Here is a 22,989-nt window from a genome sequence, read left to right on the forward strand (position 1 = left end):
GAAAATATTTTCCGTCTTGAACACATCACCAAACTTGCACCCATGACGGATTTGAAGCGCTAATTATTGTAGCGAAGCAAATCCGAGCATTACTTCGGTAGTTCAATGCAGCTCTTATGTTTGGTATTTTTTGGCTTCAGTTTAAATGTTGTCATCAACTACTGGAATTGAATAAGTGAAGAAATTTTCTTATTTGTTTTTCAGTTAAATTGCTTGTGAGATAATGACATTGATGAGCTAATTCATTTACCTAATAATATGGATTTTTGATTGCTGAAGAAAAATTAATTGCATTTTTAAAATCAATATTAAAATATGTGTATCATTAAAAAACACTAGTTTTCAATGTATTATATATTTTAATTAACCAAATAATGATTTTATTAATGCAAATTCAGTTTATGTCAGATTTTTGCCAAATACAGCAGAGAGGTCCTTTGATGCTCAAGAATTCAATTTGGGCAGTTTTCTCGTTCACAATTGGAACCCTCCTCCTCCCACAAGGGGTTTCCTTTTATGAATCCACAGTTTTTTTCGGCTATTTGCCAAATTTGGCACAGTGGTTCTTTGATGGTCAGGAATTGTCATAGGGGTTTTTGCCTACTTATGAGGAATGGGGGAGGGTGTGAATACCCCCACAAGGGGTTTTCTTTATGCAAATTCAGTTTACGTCAGATTTTTGCCAAATACAGCAGAGAGGTCCTTTGATGCTCAAGAATTCAATTTGGGCAGTTTTCGTTCACAATCGGAACCCTCCTCCCACGGGGAGTTTCCTTTTATGAATCCACAGTTTTCGTCGGCTATTTGCCAAATTTGGCACAGTGGTTCTTTGATGGTCAGGAATTGTCATAGGGGTTTTTGCCTACGTATGAGGAAAGGGGCAGGGTGCGAATACCCCCACAAGGGGGTTTCGCATTTTCGTTCACAATTGGACCTCCCTCCTCCCATCGTGGGTTTCTTTTTATAAATCCAGTTTTCGTTGGATCTTTGCCAAATTTGGATGTGCGATTCTTTGATGCTTAGGAATTTTTATAGGGTGTTTTTCGCCTACCAATGATTGAGGGGGTGTGAAAACACACCACGGAGGTTTTCCGTATGCAAATCCAGTTTACATCCGATTTTTGCAAAATTTTGCATAGAGGTCCCTTGATACTCAAAAATTCACATATAGGGCAGTTTTCTTTCGTAATCGGACCTCCCACCGGGAATATCCTTTTACAAACCCACAGGTTTCTTCGGATCTTTGCCAAATTTGCATCAGTGATTCTTTGATGCTTAGGAATTTTCATAGGGAGTTTTTCGCCTACCTATGGGGGGGGAGGCAAAAACACCCCACGGTGATTTCCTTATACAAATCCAATTTACGTTGAATTTTTTTTTTCAAATATGGCGCAGCGGTCCTTTGATGCTCAGGAATTCACATAAGTTTTTTTTCGTTGAAATGGGATGTATGGGGACCACTTTGGGGGGTTTCACCAGAAAATCCAGAATGATTTTACGAAAAAATCCAATGATGTCTAAATTTTCAGTCATAAAATTGCTTTCTACACATTGACGGGAAATGTTTATGCTATTTTTTTCTTTCTTTTTTTAAACCTGATTGTCAAACATGTGTCACTAGAAGAAACTTTTATTTTCGTGGTAGACCGTGCAACATCGGATAATGCAGCTAGTGACATATAAATTAAAGGTATATTTCATATTTCTGTATGCTTTATGGATGTATGGTGTGATAGTAGCAAAAATTTATAGCTGCATTTTCTTTATTCATTTCCTCATGCATTGAGCTATACCATTTGCATACCCTCTCCCCCAGGATTGTTTTGAATTAGAGAAATAATTGTATTTATTATATCTGGAAATGTTTTTTTGTTGTTTTTCCGATATAAAATGCTCCAAACTATAACCTTTGCTCTCCCCCCCCCCCAACAATATATAAAAAAATATAGATATTTGAAGAGCGATATATCGCAGTATTAAAATTCTGATATCACCCAGTCCTACATTGTAGACATGGCACAATTTCCTTTGTCGAAGTTTTAAAGATGATAAATTAGTCAAAATGAACCCTTCCAAGTTCTTGACAGAACTTTGAAACTTTTATTTTAAAAAATTGGGCTGAACTTCCGAGCAATTTCAACATATAAAACAAGGTTATGTTATTGTATTTGTTGAAGTTATTCAATAACATTTTAAATGATTATGTGACTTGTATCTAACAGTCACTAACATGGTGGATTGAACACATTTACTGAGCAAAGTGAAAACAATAAGCAATCTTGATTATTCAATACTAGTATCACACAACACCCCATGTTTTTAAATGCTCTTTTTGATTTTTTTTTTTTAATAACATCTTTATTGCTGTAAACTTGGGGGATTCTTTGTGCTTGATAGTGGAATAATGTAGAAGAAAGAAATCTAAGTCAAAAGCAAATCTTGAGAGTTATTTTCTTTGCATCAAACGCCGTTTTATGTTAGAATATTTATTTTTAGAGCCCAGATTATATGCAAAACCATTTGTGCATTTGCATATGCAATTCGTATTTTTGACAAAAGGTAATGTACCTAGCTAGAGGAAAAAATTGTATTTTTTGCTACAAAAGAAAATAATTAGCATTTCATTTTTTATGTGCATAATTGTTTTAATATATATTTGTCTTAAAAACAAAATATAAAAATTTAAAGACCAATCATATTCAGGTGTAACAATTTTTCCTGAAGAAAAAAATGTATATATTTGTGTATAATTGCTAATGAAATGTTTTATTCAAAGTTTTATGTGTCATTATTTTTCCTCTGTTCTTTACAGAAAAAGGATACTGCATGTTAGGAAGTTTGTGCCTTTTTGATCATGGTGTTGACCCTCTTATTGTTGATGACGTTTCCATGTTAAATTTTCAAGTGCCTGGTAACCAAGGTATGAAATAACTCTATGCCTCAGAGGGATACAACACTATGTCCATTTTCATAACTTTACAAGGGAGTAGTTTTAACCACATGGTGTTCTATCCCTCTAAGTGACAGTTAACTTGGTGTTATTTTAAGATATGCTAGATCAATTAATTAATAACTGGTTTTGGACAAAGTGCTCTATGCCTCTAGGAAATATGAGAAAAGCTGATTTTAATTCTGTAATGTCATTTTGGAAAAAAGATGGACATTGTGTTGTATCCCTCTGAGGTACAGAACTATATTTAAACACTTCATAAAGATTTTTAACATTCAATTAATCAAATGTCTCTTTAAGTCTCATATGAGTTTCACATTTTAAAGAAGTTATTTCAGCACTTGTGCTGCACTTTGATTTATATCCCCCCCCCCTTTTTTGACAAGTTAAAAGTCATCATGTCAAGTTGAAACACATTTAAGAATGATTTCATAAGATGAGAAAAAAGTTCTTGAACTTTAAATCTGCAAATTTTATCTTTAGTTCTATTCTGCTAAACACGGTAACGTCACTTGGGACTAATTGTTTCTCTTCTATTAATCAGATCATCATTCCAGATTTTTATTTCAAAAAATATTCTTTATTTTATTTGAAAATCTTGATTTTTCTTCAAAACAAGACTTATTTGAACTTTGAGTTATAAAAATTGACAAGTAATCCAAAGATTATTTCTATTAACCAGAATCTGCTCTTCGCTAGTATAATGAACAACTTTAGGAAATGTGTTTCCAAATTAAAAATGAAAAATTTCTGCAGAAGTTTCCAAAGTTTCTAGCAAAAAAAAGGCTTGTTTCTGAATATAAGGGAAACAAGCCAGCCCTTGCCCAGTGCGGCAACTACTGAGGGTATCAAATTCACCCTATTTCTGTTTTTTTTTTTTTTTTCCTTCATTGTCACTAGATGTAAAAATTTGAAGGACGATGGGAAAGATTTGCCCTGGTTCGGAAAAATGGTAGTTCCAGCCCTGTTTCTAAGTTGGGTTCATTATTTTTTTTAATTAAAAAAAAACGAATTTTTTAAATTTAAATTGAATTTTTTTTATTCATATTTTTTTAATCTTCAAAAATTTGTATTTTTTAATTACTTTACACTTATAAACGTAATATATTTCCTTTAATGGATGAATTCATTCAGCTTACTTTTAAAACTAAGATAACTTCTCTAACTATCCAATACATTTTTGAGGTGAAAGTGCGTTATTTTACTTAGATAAGAAGTGATTTTGTTTTATGCTTTATTAAAAAAGGTTTTCATCATGTGCATTTTAGTGCCAAATAATATGCTGAACAATTACTTTTTTTAACTATATTAGTAATGGTGTATAAGAAAAAATAAATTTTTATTTGGTTCTACACTGAATTGAACTGTAATTTCGGAGTAAAAACTATATTGCAAGAGTGAAATCTGTTTCACGCACAGAAAGAGGGATCCATGTAGTTTTGCCTTTTTAATTTAAGATTGTTTTATTCAGCAACGCATTCTAAAACTGCAAAATTAATTTATACATATAAAGTGAACTGATTTAAATCAATGATTTAATTAAAATAATCATTGGATTTAAATCAACAAACCCTCTTTCTAAGCTATCAGTTCTTCTCCAAAATGGTTGACTAGCTTGATGAATAAAATGTCAATAGCCTATTATTTATTAATTATTCAAGCATTAATTTCTTTAATCTCTGAAACATTTTGTTTCATTATCAGTACTATATTTATTACTCATCAACTTGCAAATCCTTCTGATATATATCTGTATATTGCATTCATGCTTAAAAATGGATGACAGACTGGGTTGGCTTTCTGCCGGCAGAAACTAGTTTTTGCCATGCCAGTGGCAGAAACTGGTTATAACCGGTAAAAACCGGCAGAAACTGGCAAAAACTTTAAAATGTCTTTAATACCTCAAGTAATTAGTAAATGATATTTGTTTAAGTAAACTAAAAAATTAAACATCATTTCATCATTTAAAAGAATAAAATCCCATGCTAGTGCCCTTGATTAATAATACAGGGGTGCTTAGGAAAGAGGAGTGACATACAGAATTAAACAGGCATTACTGATTGTAATTTGCTCACTTATATGTGTCCTCTAAATTGTTTGTGATTGAAATTATCATGTCATGTGCTTCAAGAAGAAAGTGCCAGAATTTACTTGCCTAAATTTTGTACCTAATGTCACAGCTTTGCAAAACAAATTGGCCCCATTTCTCAAAACTTATTTTTCCAGTCAAATTTTTACCACGACCCCAGTTACTACATGGTGGACCAATTATACAATAGATGAAAGTTTCACGAACATTGCTTGCTCCTTGATGCATTGTCTGCTAGCTCGTCTGTTTTAAGAATATTCTAAAATTTCTTTGTGCTTAGTAAATTGAGAACTTGTTTAGATTTTTGAAACTACCTTTTCTAAGAGGCAATTGCAGGGTCCAAACAATGTAACATTTGATTTTGAATTGTGATAATTTTGTAATAAAAATTACAGTACTTTGGTTAACAATTAATTATTTTTTCCATGTATTTTCTGTTGTATATCAAGAATTAATTTTTCATTTTGTGAGTTTTTGCCAGTTTCTGCCGCAAAGTGGCAGAAAATGGTTTTTGCCATGCCGGTTTCTACCAGTGGTTTTAACCGCCTCAGCAGAAACTTGCCAACCCTGGTGACAGAGAAACTTGAACCAATTGTTGAAGAGCTTGATTTAAAAAAAAATCTTCTCAAACTCTTTAGCTGTACATGTGTTTGTTCAACCTACATTATTAAGAGATTTCATTGTCCCTTTTCACTAAAATAGCAAATAATCTTTGTTGTAGTAAAAAATGTTGAATCCGTTTAAGGTCAAACCTACTGTGGCTCCCAAAAGTCTTCTTACACCTACGACTTTCAACGAAATAGTCCACAATCCATTGGTTAGAATTAATATTTCAGAATAGATATTTAATTATAAGATCTATAATCAATTTTTAACAAAACTACATAAGAATTTTTAAAAATATATTAAAATTTAATTTTTTAAAAATCAAAAACCAAAAAGTGCCGGAATTTTTATCTCACAAAAGTCTTTGTACACTTTATAAATTATCTATATATTATTAAATAATCTAACTTTTGATTAAGTAATTAATTAGTAGAATATCATGCAGTATTCATAACACCTTTAAACGTCTGGAAATAAATTTCATTCTTTTTCTTTCTTTTTTTTTGCGTAATTTCTGATTAAGTGTTCAACCACACTTCGAGTCTTACTGTTTCTAGCTCTATTTTCGTTTTAAAGTCCTATTTTCGTAATCTAGCCTCCATATATCTCTAAATACGTTACATCAAGTTCAAATCTGGAGATTGAGGGGGTATTTTCTAAACTTAAGGACAATTTTCGAGGCACTAGACGCAAACGTTGAAAACCGTGTGCTTCTTATCGTTACCTTGATAAAAAACAAAGTTGTTTCCAATAACCAAATTTTTGGCTAAAAGTTCAAAATTGGTTTTTAAAATATTTAAAAGAAGAGCATGATTCATTATTTCATCAAAAAATGCCAAACTATCAAGTCCTGATGCTGATATGCACCCTCACACTAGAACACCTCTACCGTCCTGATTAACTGATCCAACTAAGTTCTTAAGATTAAGTTCCTAATTTTTTTTCTTCTGCTTACAATTATACAACAATTTAACCAAAAATGTTGAATTAATTTTTATCTGTAAGTAAGACGTAATTACAAAACGTTTTCAGCTTATTTATCATTGATTTTGCGACGAGAAGCGTAAGCTTTCTGCTTTTCGCACGGCCAAGAAAATTTCTGCAGGAAAATGTCCCGTGTAATCCAGCTAATCAGAGAACTTGGCCAACAATTTTGGGTGAAAATTAAATGTAAAAGTTTTCATTCAACTCTGCAGAAACTTTTACAGCGCTTAAATGTATGTTTTTCATAATTTTTTTAAACTGTAAATCTCCGATCACACTTTGTTAACTTTGCCGGTTGACCTTTTCTTGCCTTGTTTTCAATCCAATTCCTTTCTTTAAATCATTTTATCAAGCACTTTACTATAGAATGAAATAAATGAACTAGTTTAGAGACATTTCAAACCAATTTACCACTACTGTGAGGAAAAAAATCAATTTTAGAATGGTGTTTGTGGTTTTTTACAAATACCAGCCATTTTAAAGTAATAAGCCCAATATTAAGGAATAAATAAGCAAAAAATTAAAGCCAAATGACATTTAAGTGTCAACTCGATGCAAAAATAATAAAAAACGACATATGATAATTTTAATCCTGAATTTATTTGAAAATATTTGAGTGCACGATGACTTTTGTGACGTGTTATTTCTCTGTCTCTTCGTTTTCTGACCCATTTCAAAAAGAAGATCCGTCAATATTTCAAAGAAACCAATGGTTTGTATTTGGAATGACATAGGAATGATGTGAAAAAATATTGAACTTCATATTCGAATTCAGTTTCGAGTTACTTTGGTTTTACTAAAAAATTTCAAAGTGTACGAACGCTTTTGGGAGCCACTGTATATGAGGCAGTGATAAAAGTTAAAAAGTAGTAAGCAATCAGGGAATGAGTGAAACCTGAGAAAAGTTCAGAAAAATTAGCTGTTTTATTTAATTTGTACTATGTGACTGCATTGAAAGGGAAAACTATTTACTACACATTAGGTAATGTTGAAAAAAAAATTATCCCATAATAAAGGGAGAAAATTTGTCTTTCAGAAGTAAATAGTTAACTGTGCAGTTAATAAAAGCCCTCTGTTACACCTTGAAAGCTTATAAATTGTTTGGTAAATTAAATTTTTGAACAATTTTTTACAAATCCATCTTTATTCAAAGCTTTCAAATATAAAAAAATATTATTCACACTAAATAATAATAATACCAGATTACTCTTGAAAATGCAGCTGTTATGCAAAACATGAAGCCAGCAGAAGTGTAGGATAATTTACTTTCTTTTGATTACGAAATATATTTATTTATGAATGACAATATATATCTTATATTGTCTAATTAGTGCTTCAATACTCATTGCTGTTAAAGCTAATTCTGAAGTACAAATATATGGATATGATCCGAATATTTGTTTCAAAATTTGTGAAATGCTCTAAATAATGCCAAAAACTGTACAACACAAAAATTTTGGTCCCAAGCTGTGCATTATAAGTCTTCTACTGTAATTATATTTCTTCAGCAATCATCATAAATCGTTGGTGTATTATTTATATCTTCCATCTCTGATATTAAATGTGAAAGAAAAATATTTTTTCCTTTCTATTTTCTTTTTTTTTCTTTGTGTATTATGCTTCAAAAATTTTATGTTATTCATTAAATATTATTCTGTTAAATTTCAGCCAATGAAAAAGCAGGTGGTCCTTCGACAAAACCTCCTTTACCGCCTACTCCTCCACCCCCACCTCCGCCTCCACCTGGAATACCTCCTCCTGGTTTACTTCCTTTGCCACCAGGTATGTATTATCAGGGGTCGAAGTGGTCCTATATATCCTATATTTTCAAAAAAAGTATGAAAATCGTCCTATATTTCCTATATTTTTGGAAAATGTCCTATATTTCCTATATTCCTGTTTTTTATCCAATTTATTTCTTTAAAACAACAGTAAACAAACTATCTGACTTCGGATTTTTCGACGAAAGTACGTCTGCAAACGAATTTTAAATTAAAAAACACAACTCACTAAATCCTGCGACAGGCATCTTCTCTCATTGGCCACAGCAATATGACGTCACTGTAGTGGATGGAGTTTCGAGAACGAATTCTGAAGTTGGTTTTAGAATTTTGCATTTGGCAACAGCAGTTTGTTTTGTTTTCCAGCGTGGTTTTTTTGGTTTGGTTTTTGTGGGGTTTTTTTTGTTTTTGTTTCCGCGGGTATATTTTTGTGTTCAGTGCATTTTCTGATCGGAATGTTATAATAGTCTTTTTGCAATCTTTTCTTTTTGTGGAATTTTATAGAACAAAATATCTCTATGTTTGTGCTACAAAGCATTGGTTATTTCCTGTTAGTTCTCAACACAAAGATTTTTTATTTATTTATATAAGCTATGTTTGTGACACTTCTATCCCTGCAAAAATTGTGAGTTGATGTGTTAATTATCAATAAATTTCACTTTGTTCGTTCGTTTTTTTTTTGTCTACAAAGTACACTTTTTTCAAAAATTATTCTTTTAACTACAGGAAAGTCATTTCAGGTGTAAGTTATAATTTTGGTTGAAGGTTTTTTAAAACAAAATCATTGATAAGGATAAATAATATGTATGTATTATTTCTTTTTTCATAGCGAAACTATTCATATAATGTGTCCTATATTTGTCCTATATTTTTTGTGGAAAATGTCCTATATGTGACAAGTTGATCACTTCACCCCTGTATTATAATTATTGCATGAACAAGACTTTCAATGTTCTTGATAGAATATAAATACATCTGTATTCTTGGGGAAGTAAGAGCTGTTAATATTGATTTACATTAATTTTACATCAATTTTGTTTTGTTATTATTATGTACTAGAAAGTTGCCCGTCAAGGTATGACGGGTGAAAATTGCTTCTACTCTTCTGCATTTGAACGAAGCCATTGCCTGTATGGTGATATTTGATAGTTGAAATTGTAACCCTAACTCCAGTGGATTAACCCTAAACTCCAGTAGATAGCGTTCATTGTTGACCATTTTTTCATTTCTTCATTCCCCTGAAATGAGTCTTTATGAGAAAATGTTTAAGTTACCGGATCGAGTTCAGCTTTGTCACAATAAATCCTTTCCCTGCATGTTAAACATTACCAAAACATATTATCAAATTACCATGCTATGGCGCAAGTTTCATTGTTGAAACTCTCGGGCTACTGGATTATTGACTATTTGATAAATGAGGATACTATTTATTTCTGAGTGCATCTGTCTGTAACGCTATTTCCTTTGGGCTGGCATTGCCTGCCTATGAAGTCAATACTGGTACTGTTGGATACAGGATATCCAGGGAGAGCTATTCCGCCCTGTCCCACCCCTCTAAACCATAAGGGGCCGGACATCCTGCCCTGAAGACATCCAGGAATGTCTTGAAAGGGTGCAAAGCATTTAAATTATCAATTGCTATAAATTAAAAAGATAATTAACCAAAGAATGAGTTTATTTAAATAACACTCATCAGTTACATATTTAAAAAACAAAATGGTATAAAAAATCAAACACATTGGAATAGGTTACAGATATGTAAAAAATCCGCTAAGGTGATTGGCAATTAAGAATTTTGACTGTAAATGAAAATATTAAGGCTGAAATTAGCTCAAAATTACGTAACAAGTGTTTCGGGTAGAAAAAACACAAATGTAACAAACTGTATTGTTCCAGGAATCATAAGATTTCTTTCCCTTTAAAATGTTTGAAGCTTCAAGTTTTGATTTTAATATGTCCTTGTATTTCTTAAAGTAAATGGAATTAAGAGTTGAGTTATGGGATATTTTGTTTCATAAAACTTGTTCAGTTTATAAAAGTTTAATATCTTAAGTTTTTAAGGCCAAAGTGATGAAACTTGTATATTTAATTGTTAAATGTAAAACTTTACCCTGGTTTGGTTTTTATCTATTGAAATTCAGTATTAATTTGCTAATTTTTATATTTTGTTTCTCTTGCCTGTGAAAAAAAAACATGTGTAATTTTAGCAGGCATTTGCTTTTTTTTTTAATTTCCTTGTGAAATGAATTGTCTTCAAGCCAAATACTGTATAAATAAATATATTATTCGCTTTTTGAAATGTTCGTTTGAATTTTTATTACTTTCCCCTCTATTTTTTAAATTGTTTAATGTGTTATATAGATATTCAGGTTTTGAGTATTTTTACTCATCATTTTTGGTTGTGTTATCTTTTTCAACATCTCTTTAACATTTTATAAAATCAAGCATACCAAACAGAAATTCAAAACTATTTTTACCCTTAATTTTTTTTTTTTTTTTTGGAAAGAAATTGTGCTTAAATTTTGATGCTCCAAGGAGTAAAAACTACCTTGTAGCAAAATGTTTTTAATCAAAATCAATTGTTCAATCCACTAAATAGCAATAAAAATTTCAGATATGATTTTGGGCTTACAAGAAACCTTTTTACTCATTACAAAAGATCTGAGCTTGTGGGTGAATTTGCTCCTTTTTTGAATGAAGATTTTTTTTTTTTTTTTTTGAATGTTTTACTTGAAATAAAATTTACTAAACAAAATGATGTATTGAACATTGTACAAAATTTTCCTTCGAAGATGTCAATTGTGATTCATTTAATTGCCTACCCCATAGTCGGAATGTTCCGAATTTTCATTCTAAAAGAGGGAACTGCAGTTATGAAAAAACTAATCAAAAATAATTCTAGAATGATTTGGTACTGTAATAAAAAAGAAATTATTTTAAATTTTTTTGAAATGTATTTTGTGTGGATCTTTAAAAATTTGAGATTCTAACTTCTTAGTTTTGACTGTCAAAAATGTCTTCCTGCTCTGGCATTTTATTAAGAGCAAATAAAGTTGCAACCTAACCAGACCTGGATCTACGTACCCATAGTGCAGAAGAGGGAGGGAGGCTCTGTACTAAGGGGGCCTGTGGTTCTGAGTGACGTAGAAATCTAGTCAGCAGTTAAGGGCCCTGATGATTTTTTGCTGGGAGGGCCCAAAATTTACAGATCCAGGCCTGAACCTAAACTACATCAAACAGGTTAGCATAAAACGATAACTATAAATTACTGTATAGAAATTCTAACTAGAAGCAAACTAATGGATCTGCAGCTTTATTTTGGTTAAAACCAGGATCAGTCCAGAACTAATTGTCATGGGCAATGAGATAATTCACATTGGTAGCATGCTTTACGAATTTCTCGTCACACTATAGAACTGTATCACTGTGGTTTGTCTTTATTTGAGGTAATAATTACTAGCAATGCATCCTTTGTTGTGTTATTCTTCAGATTTCTGTGTTACAAAATATCAATAGTACTAACCATGAAGTTAATTTAGAAAGGGGGAAAAATAATTTTTTTACATTTTCTGCAGGTTCATACATCCCCGAACCATATAATCCAGAAGCTCCTGCTATAAATCCTCCATCACAACAAATGAGTTTTTTTCCACCTTTGCATTTACCTCCTCCTCCTATCGCTGGTCTACCACCCCCTTCATCTGGGATGCCAAATTCATATGAAAGTTCTTCATTTCCACCGTACAAACCTCAAAGAACCAGGGAATTAATAGGAGTTCCCATTGTAAAAACTGATGACATTGGTATGTAAGGGATGGGTTGTTATATTACTACTTTAAGAACCTATTTCTATTTAGATTTTGGCATGAATTAATATTGATATCTTATATTGTTGTAAATGCTAGTATTCTAGTTTTTATTTTGAATTGCTCATATGAGTAGAACTTGTATAAAGTCTCTGTATAATGTTTCCTAGTTTCTATATCCCTAATAAGGATGAAACAGTTGTATATGTAATAATGCATGGGCATAGCAAAAAGGACTATTTTATAAGAACAAAAATTTATTTATTGGATTCAAATGTTTTCTGTTCTTTTCACCTTATGCCTATATTTGTTTTTTTATTCCTAGACTTTACTTTTTATTTGGCAAAACATAATGTGCTACCGAACATGCTCAGGGCATAGTTGATTGTCACAAAAACTCAGGTGGTCAACAAGAGGAAAAATATACAAAATCTTGGAAAGTTGAAAACATTTTTTAAAGATGAAACAAGTGGAAAAAATCCACATAGATAAAAAGTAAAATCAAAAGCTATAAGAACTTTTGTGAGTGATAAAATTAAATGGAGATAAGTTTTGTGGTTGCCTTTTGTGAAACTTCTGGCTCAATTCAGTGAAACTATCTTAAAAATATATAACCCTTTGTTGCTCTTTGGTACTATTTCTGATAGCGCATTATTAATATGTTATGCTTTAAATATTTTGGAAAAATTTCTACTGAAGTCCTAAAACCCACTTTTCTTAACCAGTGTTTAACGCTCTTGGTGACAAGCCAGAGTATACTTGTTCTTTCTACGGTTTTAACAGTGGTGGTGTTTAACATTGAGTGGCAATAGTCCTGATCCTCTGCTAGGAGAGATGAACAGGGTTCCCCTCTCTTTTAAATATAACATTTTCTGTAAGCTTAGCCTAAACATGTCAATTTGTTACACGAGACAGTATTTCATGCTCATTTTCTCAGTCATCTGAAAGAATACCATTTAAAAAAAAATACACACACACATATTTTCGGATAGGAAATCATTTGTTCTTTCTAATAGCAAGTTATTTTTGAGTTATTTTTGTAAAAAGTTTGACAACCTAAACTCCATAATAAAAAAAAAATTTGCCCACTGCATTTTGTCAAGAGTTTACATATGTGCTACACAAAAGCTAGTGAGCTTAAACTCATTAAGATACTTGTACGTATTAATAAGCAAAAGTACTTAAATCTCCCAAAATTGAAATCCTGCAGTGTAACCACATTTTTTGCAAGCATGAGCCCTTTATTTCAAATATCCCAAATCCTCAAGGTTTGCATATTTGAAGATGAAAACTTGCATCGGTTTATTTAAAATAATGTGTACACCTTCATGAAATTTCTTCAAAATCGGAGATAGTCCAATGAGGGCGATTTGAAAAATTAAGTAAGTTGACGTGGAATGACTCTTTACTGATTTTTAAAAATAGGGCTAAGAAATAATGGTCTTGTTTGAGTGCTGCACTTTCAATCATTTTGTTTTTAACAGTGCAGTATATTTTTTCATGAAAATGAACTGCATTTATTGAGATACTGCAACTGATGATTCATCCTCCAAAAATAAACAGTTGTCAAAAATTCATTCATATGCAAAAGAATTTCCTTGTTAAATAAAATTTAACTGATAACATAGCATTTTGTACATTCTGTTCAAAGGATATTAGTATCATGCACAACGGACACAACGATCAAAGTTGCCATATGCTTTTTAGAATGCACCAGAAATATGCTGGTTTTGCTCACAAAACCAGAAATAGAACTGATAGCATTTATGAAATAATAGTATGTTCTAACTGCTTTCATAGTATTATTAGTTTACATCATTTTTTTTATTTATTTACAATCCTTAAATGGCGAGTGTTGAATTATTTCATTTCTTTAGAAAGCTTCTGCTATATATTCCTAAACTTTGGTTTATTGGTATAAAAACATATTTATCTTTTGCCACTAATATTTTTATTTATATATTTATTTTTTTTTCTGTAAGTCATGTGATTTATTGAATCTTTGTAACTACAGTAAAAAAACGTTTCCCATGAAACCGAAGGGACCAAAAAAATGTTTCATGTTGAAAGAATTTCGTGTTAAAAGATGAATATTAAAGTGCACAAGATACTGTACGGACCACTATATCACTTCATATTAACCGATTTTTTATGAAAAGCATTTTCGTGCTTAACTTATTTCACTGTACTTGTTTGCAGGTAATGAAATTTTGAAAGATATATTCAGTTTTGGAAAGTTGAAGCAAATATCTCCATTTACAAATAAATTTTAGCTTAGTGTTTTGGAATCAAATTGCCACACTAAAAAATATCTAATTTTATTTCTTAATGTTATACAATTTATAGAAATATAATTTTTTTTAAACTATTGAAAATTTTCAAAACTACTGAAAATTTCCATAGGGACTACTAAAATCTGTATATCTGTGTAGTCTCTGTAGGTAGTTTAATATAGTTTTCAAAATACTAGATATAATGTAAAGACATACATTATGTTGCATTGTAATTTATTTATTTACTTTTTTTTTTTTTAATTTAAGTTAATGCTTTGAACTAACACACATTGTTTTTTTAGCCAAAGTGATAGCTAAAGATTCTGAAAAACATTCAAATTCTACTAAAGATTCTACTGTATTAACTACAGATGGTATAAACAAAATTGAAAAGAAGAGAAAGTCCTTTGATTATTCTAGACTTGGAGGTCCAGTTTCTAAAATGCAAAAAACATCTAATAGATGTATTTTAGAAGTAAGAAAAGTACCCAGGCATCAAAATACCATTGAAGCTTTAATTGGTCATTTTTCAAAGTTTGGAACTGTTGTTAATTTGCAGGTAAGTTTACATTATGTATTATTTATATGTAACTAGAAAATTGCCTGTCAAGGTATAATGGGTAAATATTGCTTCTACATTTGAATGAAGCGGTTGCCTGTTTGGTGAAATTTTTATAGTTGAAACTTGAACCCTAACTCCAGTAGATGAACCCTGAACTCCAGTAAATAGCTCTCATTGTTGACCCTTTTTGGTTTCTTCATTCTCCTAAAATAAGTCTTACCAGTAAAGCAGTTTAAATTAACGGATCCAGTTCAGCCTTGTCAAACTAAAGCATTTCCCTGCATGTCAAACATTACAAAAAATGTTGATTCCCCCCCCCCCCATTTTTGATGTTGATTTTTCTCCTCAATTTTCATTTTTCTGCCTTGTATGAAATTAAGAAAATGCAGCAGACTTCTGACTAACCAGCCTCTGTTTAACCAGATTAATGCTTTAACCAGCCATTAGTTTAAAAAGGAAATTCGAAAAACTGGTAGTAAAAAATTAACTTTAAAAAGAAGATGCTTTATTTGTACATTGAACACTATCACTTTCTTTTCTTGCTTTGAAAAAAATAAATAAAAGTCACTGATATTGTTTATGACTATTGACAGTAATGTGACACCTGTCATATCACATAAAGAAAAAGCAAAGCATTGGACGTTTTAAATTAACAAATAATGATACTATTTATATACTCATACCTTGGCAAATGAGTATCAATCAGTTACAAGGTTGCCCTTAGTTTTGTGAATTCCTGAGAAGTGACTTCATATCGAGGTCCAACTTTATACATGTACAGTTGAACTTCTACATATTGAACTTTTAGTAAATCTCAATGTTCATTACATAAAAAAGTTATTTCCATGTATCAAAAAAATCTCTATATATCAAAATTATTTTTGGACATAGAGAGGCATTTTTTTTCTAGTTTAGACTATTTGCTTCACAAAAATAAAAGTCAGGAGAAAAAGGAAGCCCAATGTTTGTCATTACAAACACCACAAGTCAAGGTTCAGAGATGGACAAACAAATGGAGAAACTTATAAATTTTAGAACGAAACAACTAAGTAGTTTTTGATTTTATGTTTCAACTTTGTTATGTAAAACAAATTTCTAGTTATTCCTTTTTCCCAACAGTTGTTCTTCATTCCTAAATCTGCTAAGCTTTCAGTAAAAATCTAAAAATTACCAAGCCATCAGAAAATGAAATGTTATAGGAAGTTTGAACCATTACATACTGGACTTCAGTTCAAAAATATTTTCCTGGTGACGTTTTCAGTGAACTGAAAGTACAAACTTTCCTCTGGAACTTTTCGTAAAACTGGCTATTCAGCAAAATTTTCATAGCTCTATTTTTCTTTTTTTTTTAAAGAAAGTACACTCCTGTTTGTGAAAATTGCAACAGCATGAAAGAAGCATCATAGTTGAATGAAATTTAATACACAGTTGAGTGGTAATGGTACAAATAAATGATAACATTTTCAAACCAAACAAACAATAAAAAGAGATAGAAATTAGTATTTTGTGTGGCCACCACCCGCCGCAATAAGAGCTGCTACACGACTCGGCATGGACTGAAACAAAGTTTGAATATCTGCCAGCGGAAGAGTATTCCATATTGTTTGTATGCGCAACCAAAGTTTGTCTGTCGAAGCAACAGGACGAGGATCACGAGCGAGACGCCGCCCAACGAAATTCCACACATGTTCAATCAGTGACATATCCAGGGAACATGCAGGCCAAGAAAGAAGCTGTACCTGCTGCGAATCAAGGTAGGATTTGACAGTCCTGGCAACATGTGGACGGGCATTATCCCGCTGGAATACATCCCCTGGCAATCCTTGCAGGAAAGGAATAGCTTGGGGCTGTAAAACTTCATTTATGTATCGGGTACTGTTCAAATTGCCCACAATTCGTAGCGATTGTGATCGTCCATGATATGCTATGACACCCTAGACCATAACTTCAGGTGTTCGCCAATGTGGTGTTCGATAATGCACTCCGAAATGTGCCGTTCACCGGCATAGCGCCTGACACGAATTCGGCCATCATGGTGTCACAAATTGAAGCGGTATTCCTCAGAAAAGACGACCTGCTGCCAATCATCTCGCCAACTCCTATGCACATTGGCCTATTGTAACCGCAGGCTGCGATGGTTTTGCATGAAAGGAATCCTGTATAAAGAAATCCTTGCGCGCAGACGTCTCCGAATTGATGAAGCACACAATGAAACACCTGTAGCTGTTGACCACTGTGCTGCCAATTGTCTAGAAGAAACTTTGCGGTTCGTCAGCGCCATACGCACCAGGTGTCTGTCATCGTGAGCTGACATCACATCTCGGGGTCCACTCCCGGATTTCCGAGCTGTCCGACCCTCGTCCGTCCACTGCTTTCGAACACGCTTGATTGTGCTGCTGTTACGCTGCACACGAGCGGCTACTGCACGATAAGACAATCCAGCTTCACGAAGGCCGACAATTCTACCCCGTTCAAACACCGAAATTTGCTCAAATTTCGCTTTCTTTCGTCGAAGAGGCATAGTAAAGATTCAGTTAACGTTTACTCTAGCATATAACCACCGATAATCATACACGCCTGGCTATTGCATTTCTAATCATTTGCATATCATGCCCTACTTTACATTTCCTGCAATTTTCAGCTCACTCGCTTAAGTCCTTCGTGGTGTTGCAATTTTCACAAACAGGAGTGCATGTATGATCATTGTGACCAATGTTTGAATTACTGTTTATTTAAAAGTAATAAGCATTTCATTTTTCTTTTCATACAGCGTACTTTACAAATAAATTAGAAATAGAGTTGTATCTATAAACTTAGTTTCAATTTTAATGTTTTAGTAGTAATTATGATAAAATTAAACTTGCTTCTGCATATCCAACGACTCCACACATCTAAGTAGCAACTTGCTACTTAGATGTGTGGAGGCCTGACTGTATATATTAAACAAAAGAATGGTAAATTTGTTATTAAAATAATGCTAAAAAAATGGTTCAAAAAAAATTTTTTTTTTTTCAATTTTAATGCTTTTTGACTAGAAAAATTGTTTGTAGTTGGTATGAATGCTTGTAATTGCTAAATATTTTTGTTTTCATGCAGTAGCCACTGTGAATTACTCTTTTATAAAACAAACGCTTTTTACAACAAGAATTAAAGAAACTTTTGAAAGGGATTTTTTTTTTTCTCATGATACCATTGGAGTTCCATCTTGAAATTTTGAATAAATGTTGCTAACAGAAGGTTTAGTAACATATATTTTTTTAAAGAAAATTTAAAACTTTGATTTTGAATTTTCACATATTAAGTTTATTTTTTACAAAAAAAAGTGCATGAAAGATTGAAGAAAGCAGTGCAAGTTTTGGCCTTTTAAGTTAAATAGTACTTTAATAACAGCTCTCTTAAAATTTTTAACAATGCAGAATTTAGGCTTCTTCCAAAATTTAAAAAGCTTATAACTTAGAGCAAGATCAAAAGTGATCACAAGTGAAGGGCTCATTCATGTTTTCTTAATGAAATACAGGGCCACCAAGAACTGAGGGGAGTCCTCGTACAAAAACCTTTATAGTACCCCTAGCCTAACCTACAATTTAATTCAAGCCAAGTCTTACTTAATGTAGAAATATCAACCTAGTGTAAATTTTTTTTAGCTGTATACTTTTAATGTCAAATGAGCAACATCAAATGTAGTAATGACGCATCAAATGGTTTACTTATGAAAAATATTTCAATTTCAGAACATGAAAACTACATGTAAATTTAGAATGGTCAATTTTTGTATGGGTTTGCTGGTTTAGATTAAAGGGAAGAGGGGGAAGCAGTATAAAAAAATATTGGGAACCACTGAGTGTATTCACGTGCACTGAGGGCCAGACAGATTATTTTTTTAGAGATGTGTGTGTGTTTTAATATTTTTAAGAACTTGATAAGTTTTATACAACAGGTGGAATATAATGGAGATCCCGAAGCTGCATTAATCCAGTTCCGCAGTGAAAAGGAAGCGCATGCAGCTTACAGAAGTTCAGGTGCCGTCCTCAATAATCGTTTCATTAAAGTTTTTTTCCACAGTCCTAAAGAGAAGGAAAAAGATGAAAATTCAGAGGATAAAAAACAAGAAACACCTGTTGATACAGCAAAAAGTCAAGTGAGTCAAATATTTATTCATGTATTTAATCCGACTTTTTGGCGGAAATTAATGTTTTTTTCCTGGATTATATAATGAAATAATAGATTGGTAATATGTAATGGATCAATGTTTTATTGTCAAAAACTGCTGCTATATCAGCTAGTCTGAGGCTGGCTATATCAGCCAACCGAGTCCGTTTTTTTAGACAAACATAGTCTGGACTATGACTTTTGAGGTCATTTTGTATGAACTTAATTTTGTCACCCCCCCCCCCCCCCCATTTGTTTTTGCTTATACCATAATATAAAGTTATAAACATTTTGACACTGTTATGAGTCTGGCCACTTCAAGAAATTCTTTTTATTACGACACAGTTCTTGAGAAAAACACGGGAGATTTATTTACAGCTTTGTACAAGAAATGTAGTTAACAACTGCTAAATTAACCATTGCAATTAAGGAAATATCAATTCACACCGTAAACTCAACGGTAGCACACGTATTTACATTAAAATATGCAAAAACACAGCGCAAAGTCTTCAGAATAACAGCTATACACACTTTCTTCGCAACAACTGAAAGGAGACCTAAGCACTGATCACGCCGAAAATTCTACTACTTTCTACCAATTTCTCATATTTTCTTTTTATTCATTCAGGAATCTTATCAAACATGGGGGACTGTATACTTCATTCAATTGTAAGGGGGGTGTTTATTCATTATAAGAAACTATTTACAGTTTACGTTACTAAGATAATTTTAGAGGAAAAATAATGGAATAAACCCCAAATTTATCCAGATTACAATAAATTAATCATAAAAATAATTACTATTTACAGAATTTGTCACAATGCTTATGGTTATACCTCAACCATGCCAAGCATTGTCATATATTATAATCATACCTAAAACTTAAACCATGTGTAGCTTCAAGATTTGCAAAAAAGATTAAAATTTTGAGATTTTTTTCTTAGTTTAAAATAAAACTTCAGCTAGAATTGAAATGAGTGATCGTATTAGTATCAAGTGTCTGCTGGACCCGGCAAAAAATCCAAGATCTACCACTGCCAAATGAGACAGTTCAACAGGCAAAATTAATGTTTATAGTTAAAGGGGACACTGGTCAGTGAGTCAGAAATTAGGACAGTCACTCCAAAAGTGGGTCATCTGGCCACTTTATTCATAACCATCATCTGCTGCTGAAGCTGCCTTATTTCTCAGTTTCTTAGCATTTTCAATGCTACTTCATTTCCTCTAAAACAACAAAATAAAATGTAAAGATACACTGTTAGTGTCAACGATTTGAACTTTTAACAACTTATGTTTTCTTGAGATTTTGATGGATTTGGTACATAATACCTTTCTCTGAAGAAATACTTGGACAGGAATTAGACTTGCATTATTTTTCCCCGAAGTATTTTGAGGTGTCACAAACACTTGGTAATAATTTCATTAAACAAGTATGGCTTGTTTCAGTAAAACAATTGATTTATTAATATCTAAACAATCAATACAAAAACTAAAAGGCATTGCTTGTGCTAAATAATGTTTCTTAAGCAGATATACAAAGTTAAAGAAATAATTATGTTCTGAAAATTTTGACATTTCTGCTTTTTATATAATTTCTAGTTTTGGTTCCTAAATTGGAAAGTAAAATCAATAAATTTACCATAAAAAGTGGGGGCGCGCGATATCCTGCACCCCCCCCCCCCTCCCTATCGCCGCCACTGACAACAGTTATGTGGCACAGACAGAGCCACATAGCTTGATTCCGCAGGTTCTTTCCCTGTTCTGTACATATATATGTAGGCTTTTTGCATATTTAATTTCAGTCAATGAACCATCTGTACCCCAAAACTTGGCATGTTTGTTGGTCTAAATGGGGAAATCAGTGTGTCACTCATTTTGTTTGATTTTGTTACTGATTTTACAACTTACTATTTTTATCTCACCAACATATTGCCCAATTTTAGGTTGCTGTCCCGGTTAGTAAGACCATTGTACTCAAACCTCCAAAGCCAGTCTTCAATCCAGCTGCAATGAAGTTGAATAATGTTAAGGCCCACCCAGTTCAGAAAATTATACAGGAAAGTATATTTTTAAACTACTTCTGCATTCTGCTAATAGTTACTGTTAAATGTTTTAAATCATGTTAAAATTTTGAGCAACATGCTTTTGTAGATGCTTAATCGGCTCAAAAGCAACTTGAAACAAACTTTTGCACTGTTGTAATTTTTTGTTTTCAAAAGGATTCTGCTGGTACCATTTTATAACAAAATTTTCTTTTGCTTATTTGTTTCTCTCTCAGGACAATGTAAGAAAGCTAATTATAACTGTATACATATCTTTATCTTTGTTGCATTTCAAGTCTTCCTGTTCAATCAATTGCTAGATCAAAGAAAAATATTTCAAATAATGTAATATTACAAAATAAAATTAGCATAAATCAGTATTTTATTTTTAATTTTTAAATTATCTTTAAAACCTTACTATATTTAAAATATAAATGTTACATCTTGTGTGTTAATTTTCATATGGTTTATGCCTAAGAAAATGAAAATTGCCAATTTGACGTCAGAGGCATAAAAGATTGAAGAACCCTTTTTTCGACCGATGCATGGAAATTAAAAAAAACTATTGCGTATTTTTAAGAACTTTTTTCTTCTGAAGAGGGCGAAATGTTTTTTTCTATTACCAACCTCAATTTCAGAAATGAGGCTTTGATACTTCTCGCCGGATGATATTAAAAAAAAATAAAACCCAGAAAAAAATGCAAATCAAAGATTTTTTCAAAAATTCATAAAAAATACAAAAATTGCTCTATCTTCAAAAAAATTTCATTCATCATATTTAAAATTAAGTTTCCGACACCATAGTACAAAAAATATTTGTGTGGTGCAATTGGTTCGGGGTCTGTGAAGTAAAAAGTACTAAAGAGTCCATAAAAACACAAAACATTAAATAACCCTTTTCCTAGTTAAAATATCAAAAATCGAAGCCCGAGGTGCACATCTTCTGCAAAAACTGCACCGGTATACCAAATTTCATTTTTCTAGGCCTTACCGTTTTCCCGGGATGCTCGCCACACACCCACAAACAAACAAACATGTTATTTTGTTCTAATAACAAATTAATAATGCCTTACCTATCACAGTAAATTATTTCTTTGAATATTTATACCAAGACCCATTTATATGTTGTATTTTTTATAATAGTTAAAGATTTTCAAACAATGTTCTCCTACAGAAATCTCTAAGTATGAGGAAATGAACTTACAAGAGTTTACTCTTAATTATTTAATTAATTACGAAGAAATTGGGTACAAATATGAATATTAAATGTTTCTTAACAATTAATTCATAAAATCCTCATGATTTTCCTATAATAAAATTGTTTATCTTTTTTTTAGAAATGGTAATAAAAACCAAATAAACCCGGTTTAAACCAAAAAAATTATTTTATTTTTTTTTTTCAAAAAAAAAAATTTTTTTTACCAACCGCGTGGTATTCCTTGTAAAAAAAAAAACTATTTTGCTTTATTGAATCAAAATTTTTTCCAATATGATTCACACAATAATTTTTCAAATGTACTCCATTCGCTTATTTTCTTGTTTGAATGTTTCACTTTCACTAATTCCTGTGGGTATGAAAATTCATTTGCTCTCACATCTGTTTCTCTTTACATTGCTATAAATTCATACATTGTAGAATCGTATTGATAATAAGGCTTTTTTTTTTTTTTTTTTGTGTGCTCTAAACAATACAAGATCCTTTTTTTTTTAAACTCCCATATATATTTTTCAACTTTTTTTTTGTGTG

General features: G+C 31.7%; 1 protein-coding gene across 2 annotated transcripts in view; it reads left to right on the plus strand.

Moving 5' to 3' along the window:
- The window catches only part of LOC129222231 (RNA-binding protein 26-like), a 55,918-nt gene that overhangs the window by 17,929 nt on the left and 15,000 nt on the right, over nt 1-22,989 (plus strand). For both annotated transcript variants that reach the window (XM_054856709.1, XM_054856710.1), the window contains exons 5-10: nt 2,813-2,920; nt 8,298-8,411; nt 11,986-12,213; nt 14,792-15,048; nt 18,989-19,189; nt 21,144-21,254. In XM_054856709.1, the coding sequence (XP_054712684.1) occupies nt 2,813-2,920; nt 8,298-8,411; nt 11,986-12,213; nt 14,792-15,048; nt 18,989-19,189; nt 21,144-21,254 (1,019 nt within the window). The remainder of the gene's footprint in view (nt 1-2,812; nt 2,921-8,297; nt 8,412-11,985; nt 12,214-14,791; nt 15,049-18,988; nt 19,190-21,143; nt 21,255-22,989) is intronic.

Source organism: Uloborus diversus, chromosome 5 (genome assembly GCF_026930045.1).
Source record: "Uloborus diversus isolate 005 chromosome 5, Udiv.v.3.1, whole genome shotgun sequence".
In the NCBI taxonomy this organism is placed as follows: domain Eukaryota; kingdom Metazoa; phylum Arthropoda; class Arachnida; order Araneae; family Uloboridae; genus Uloborus; species Uloborus diversus.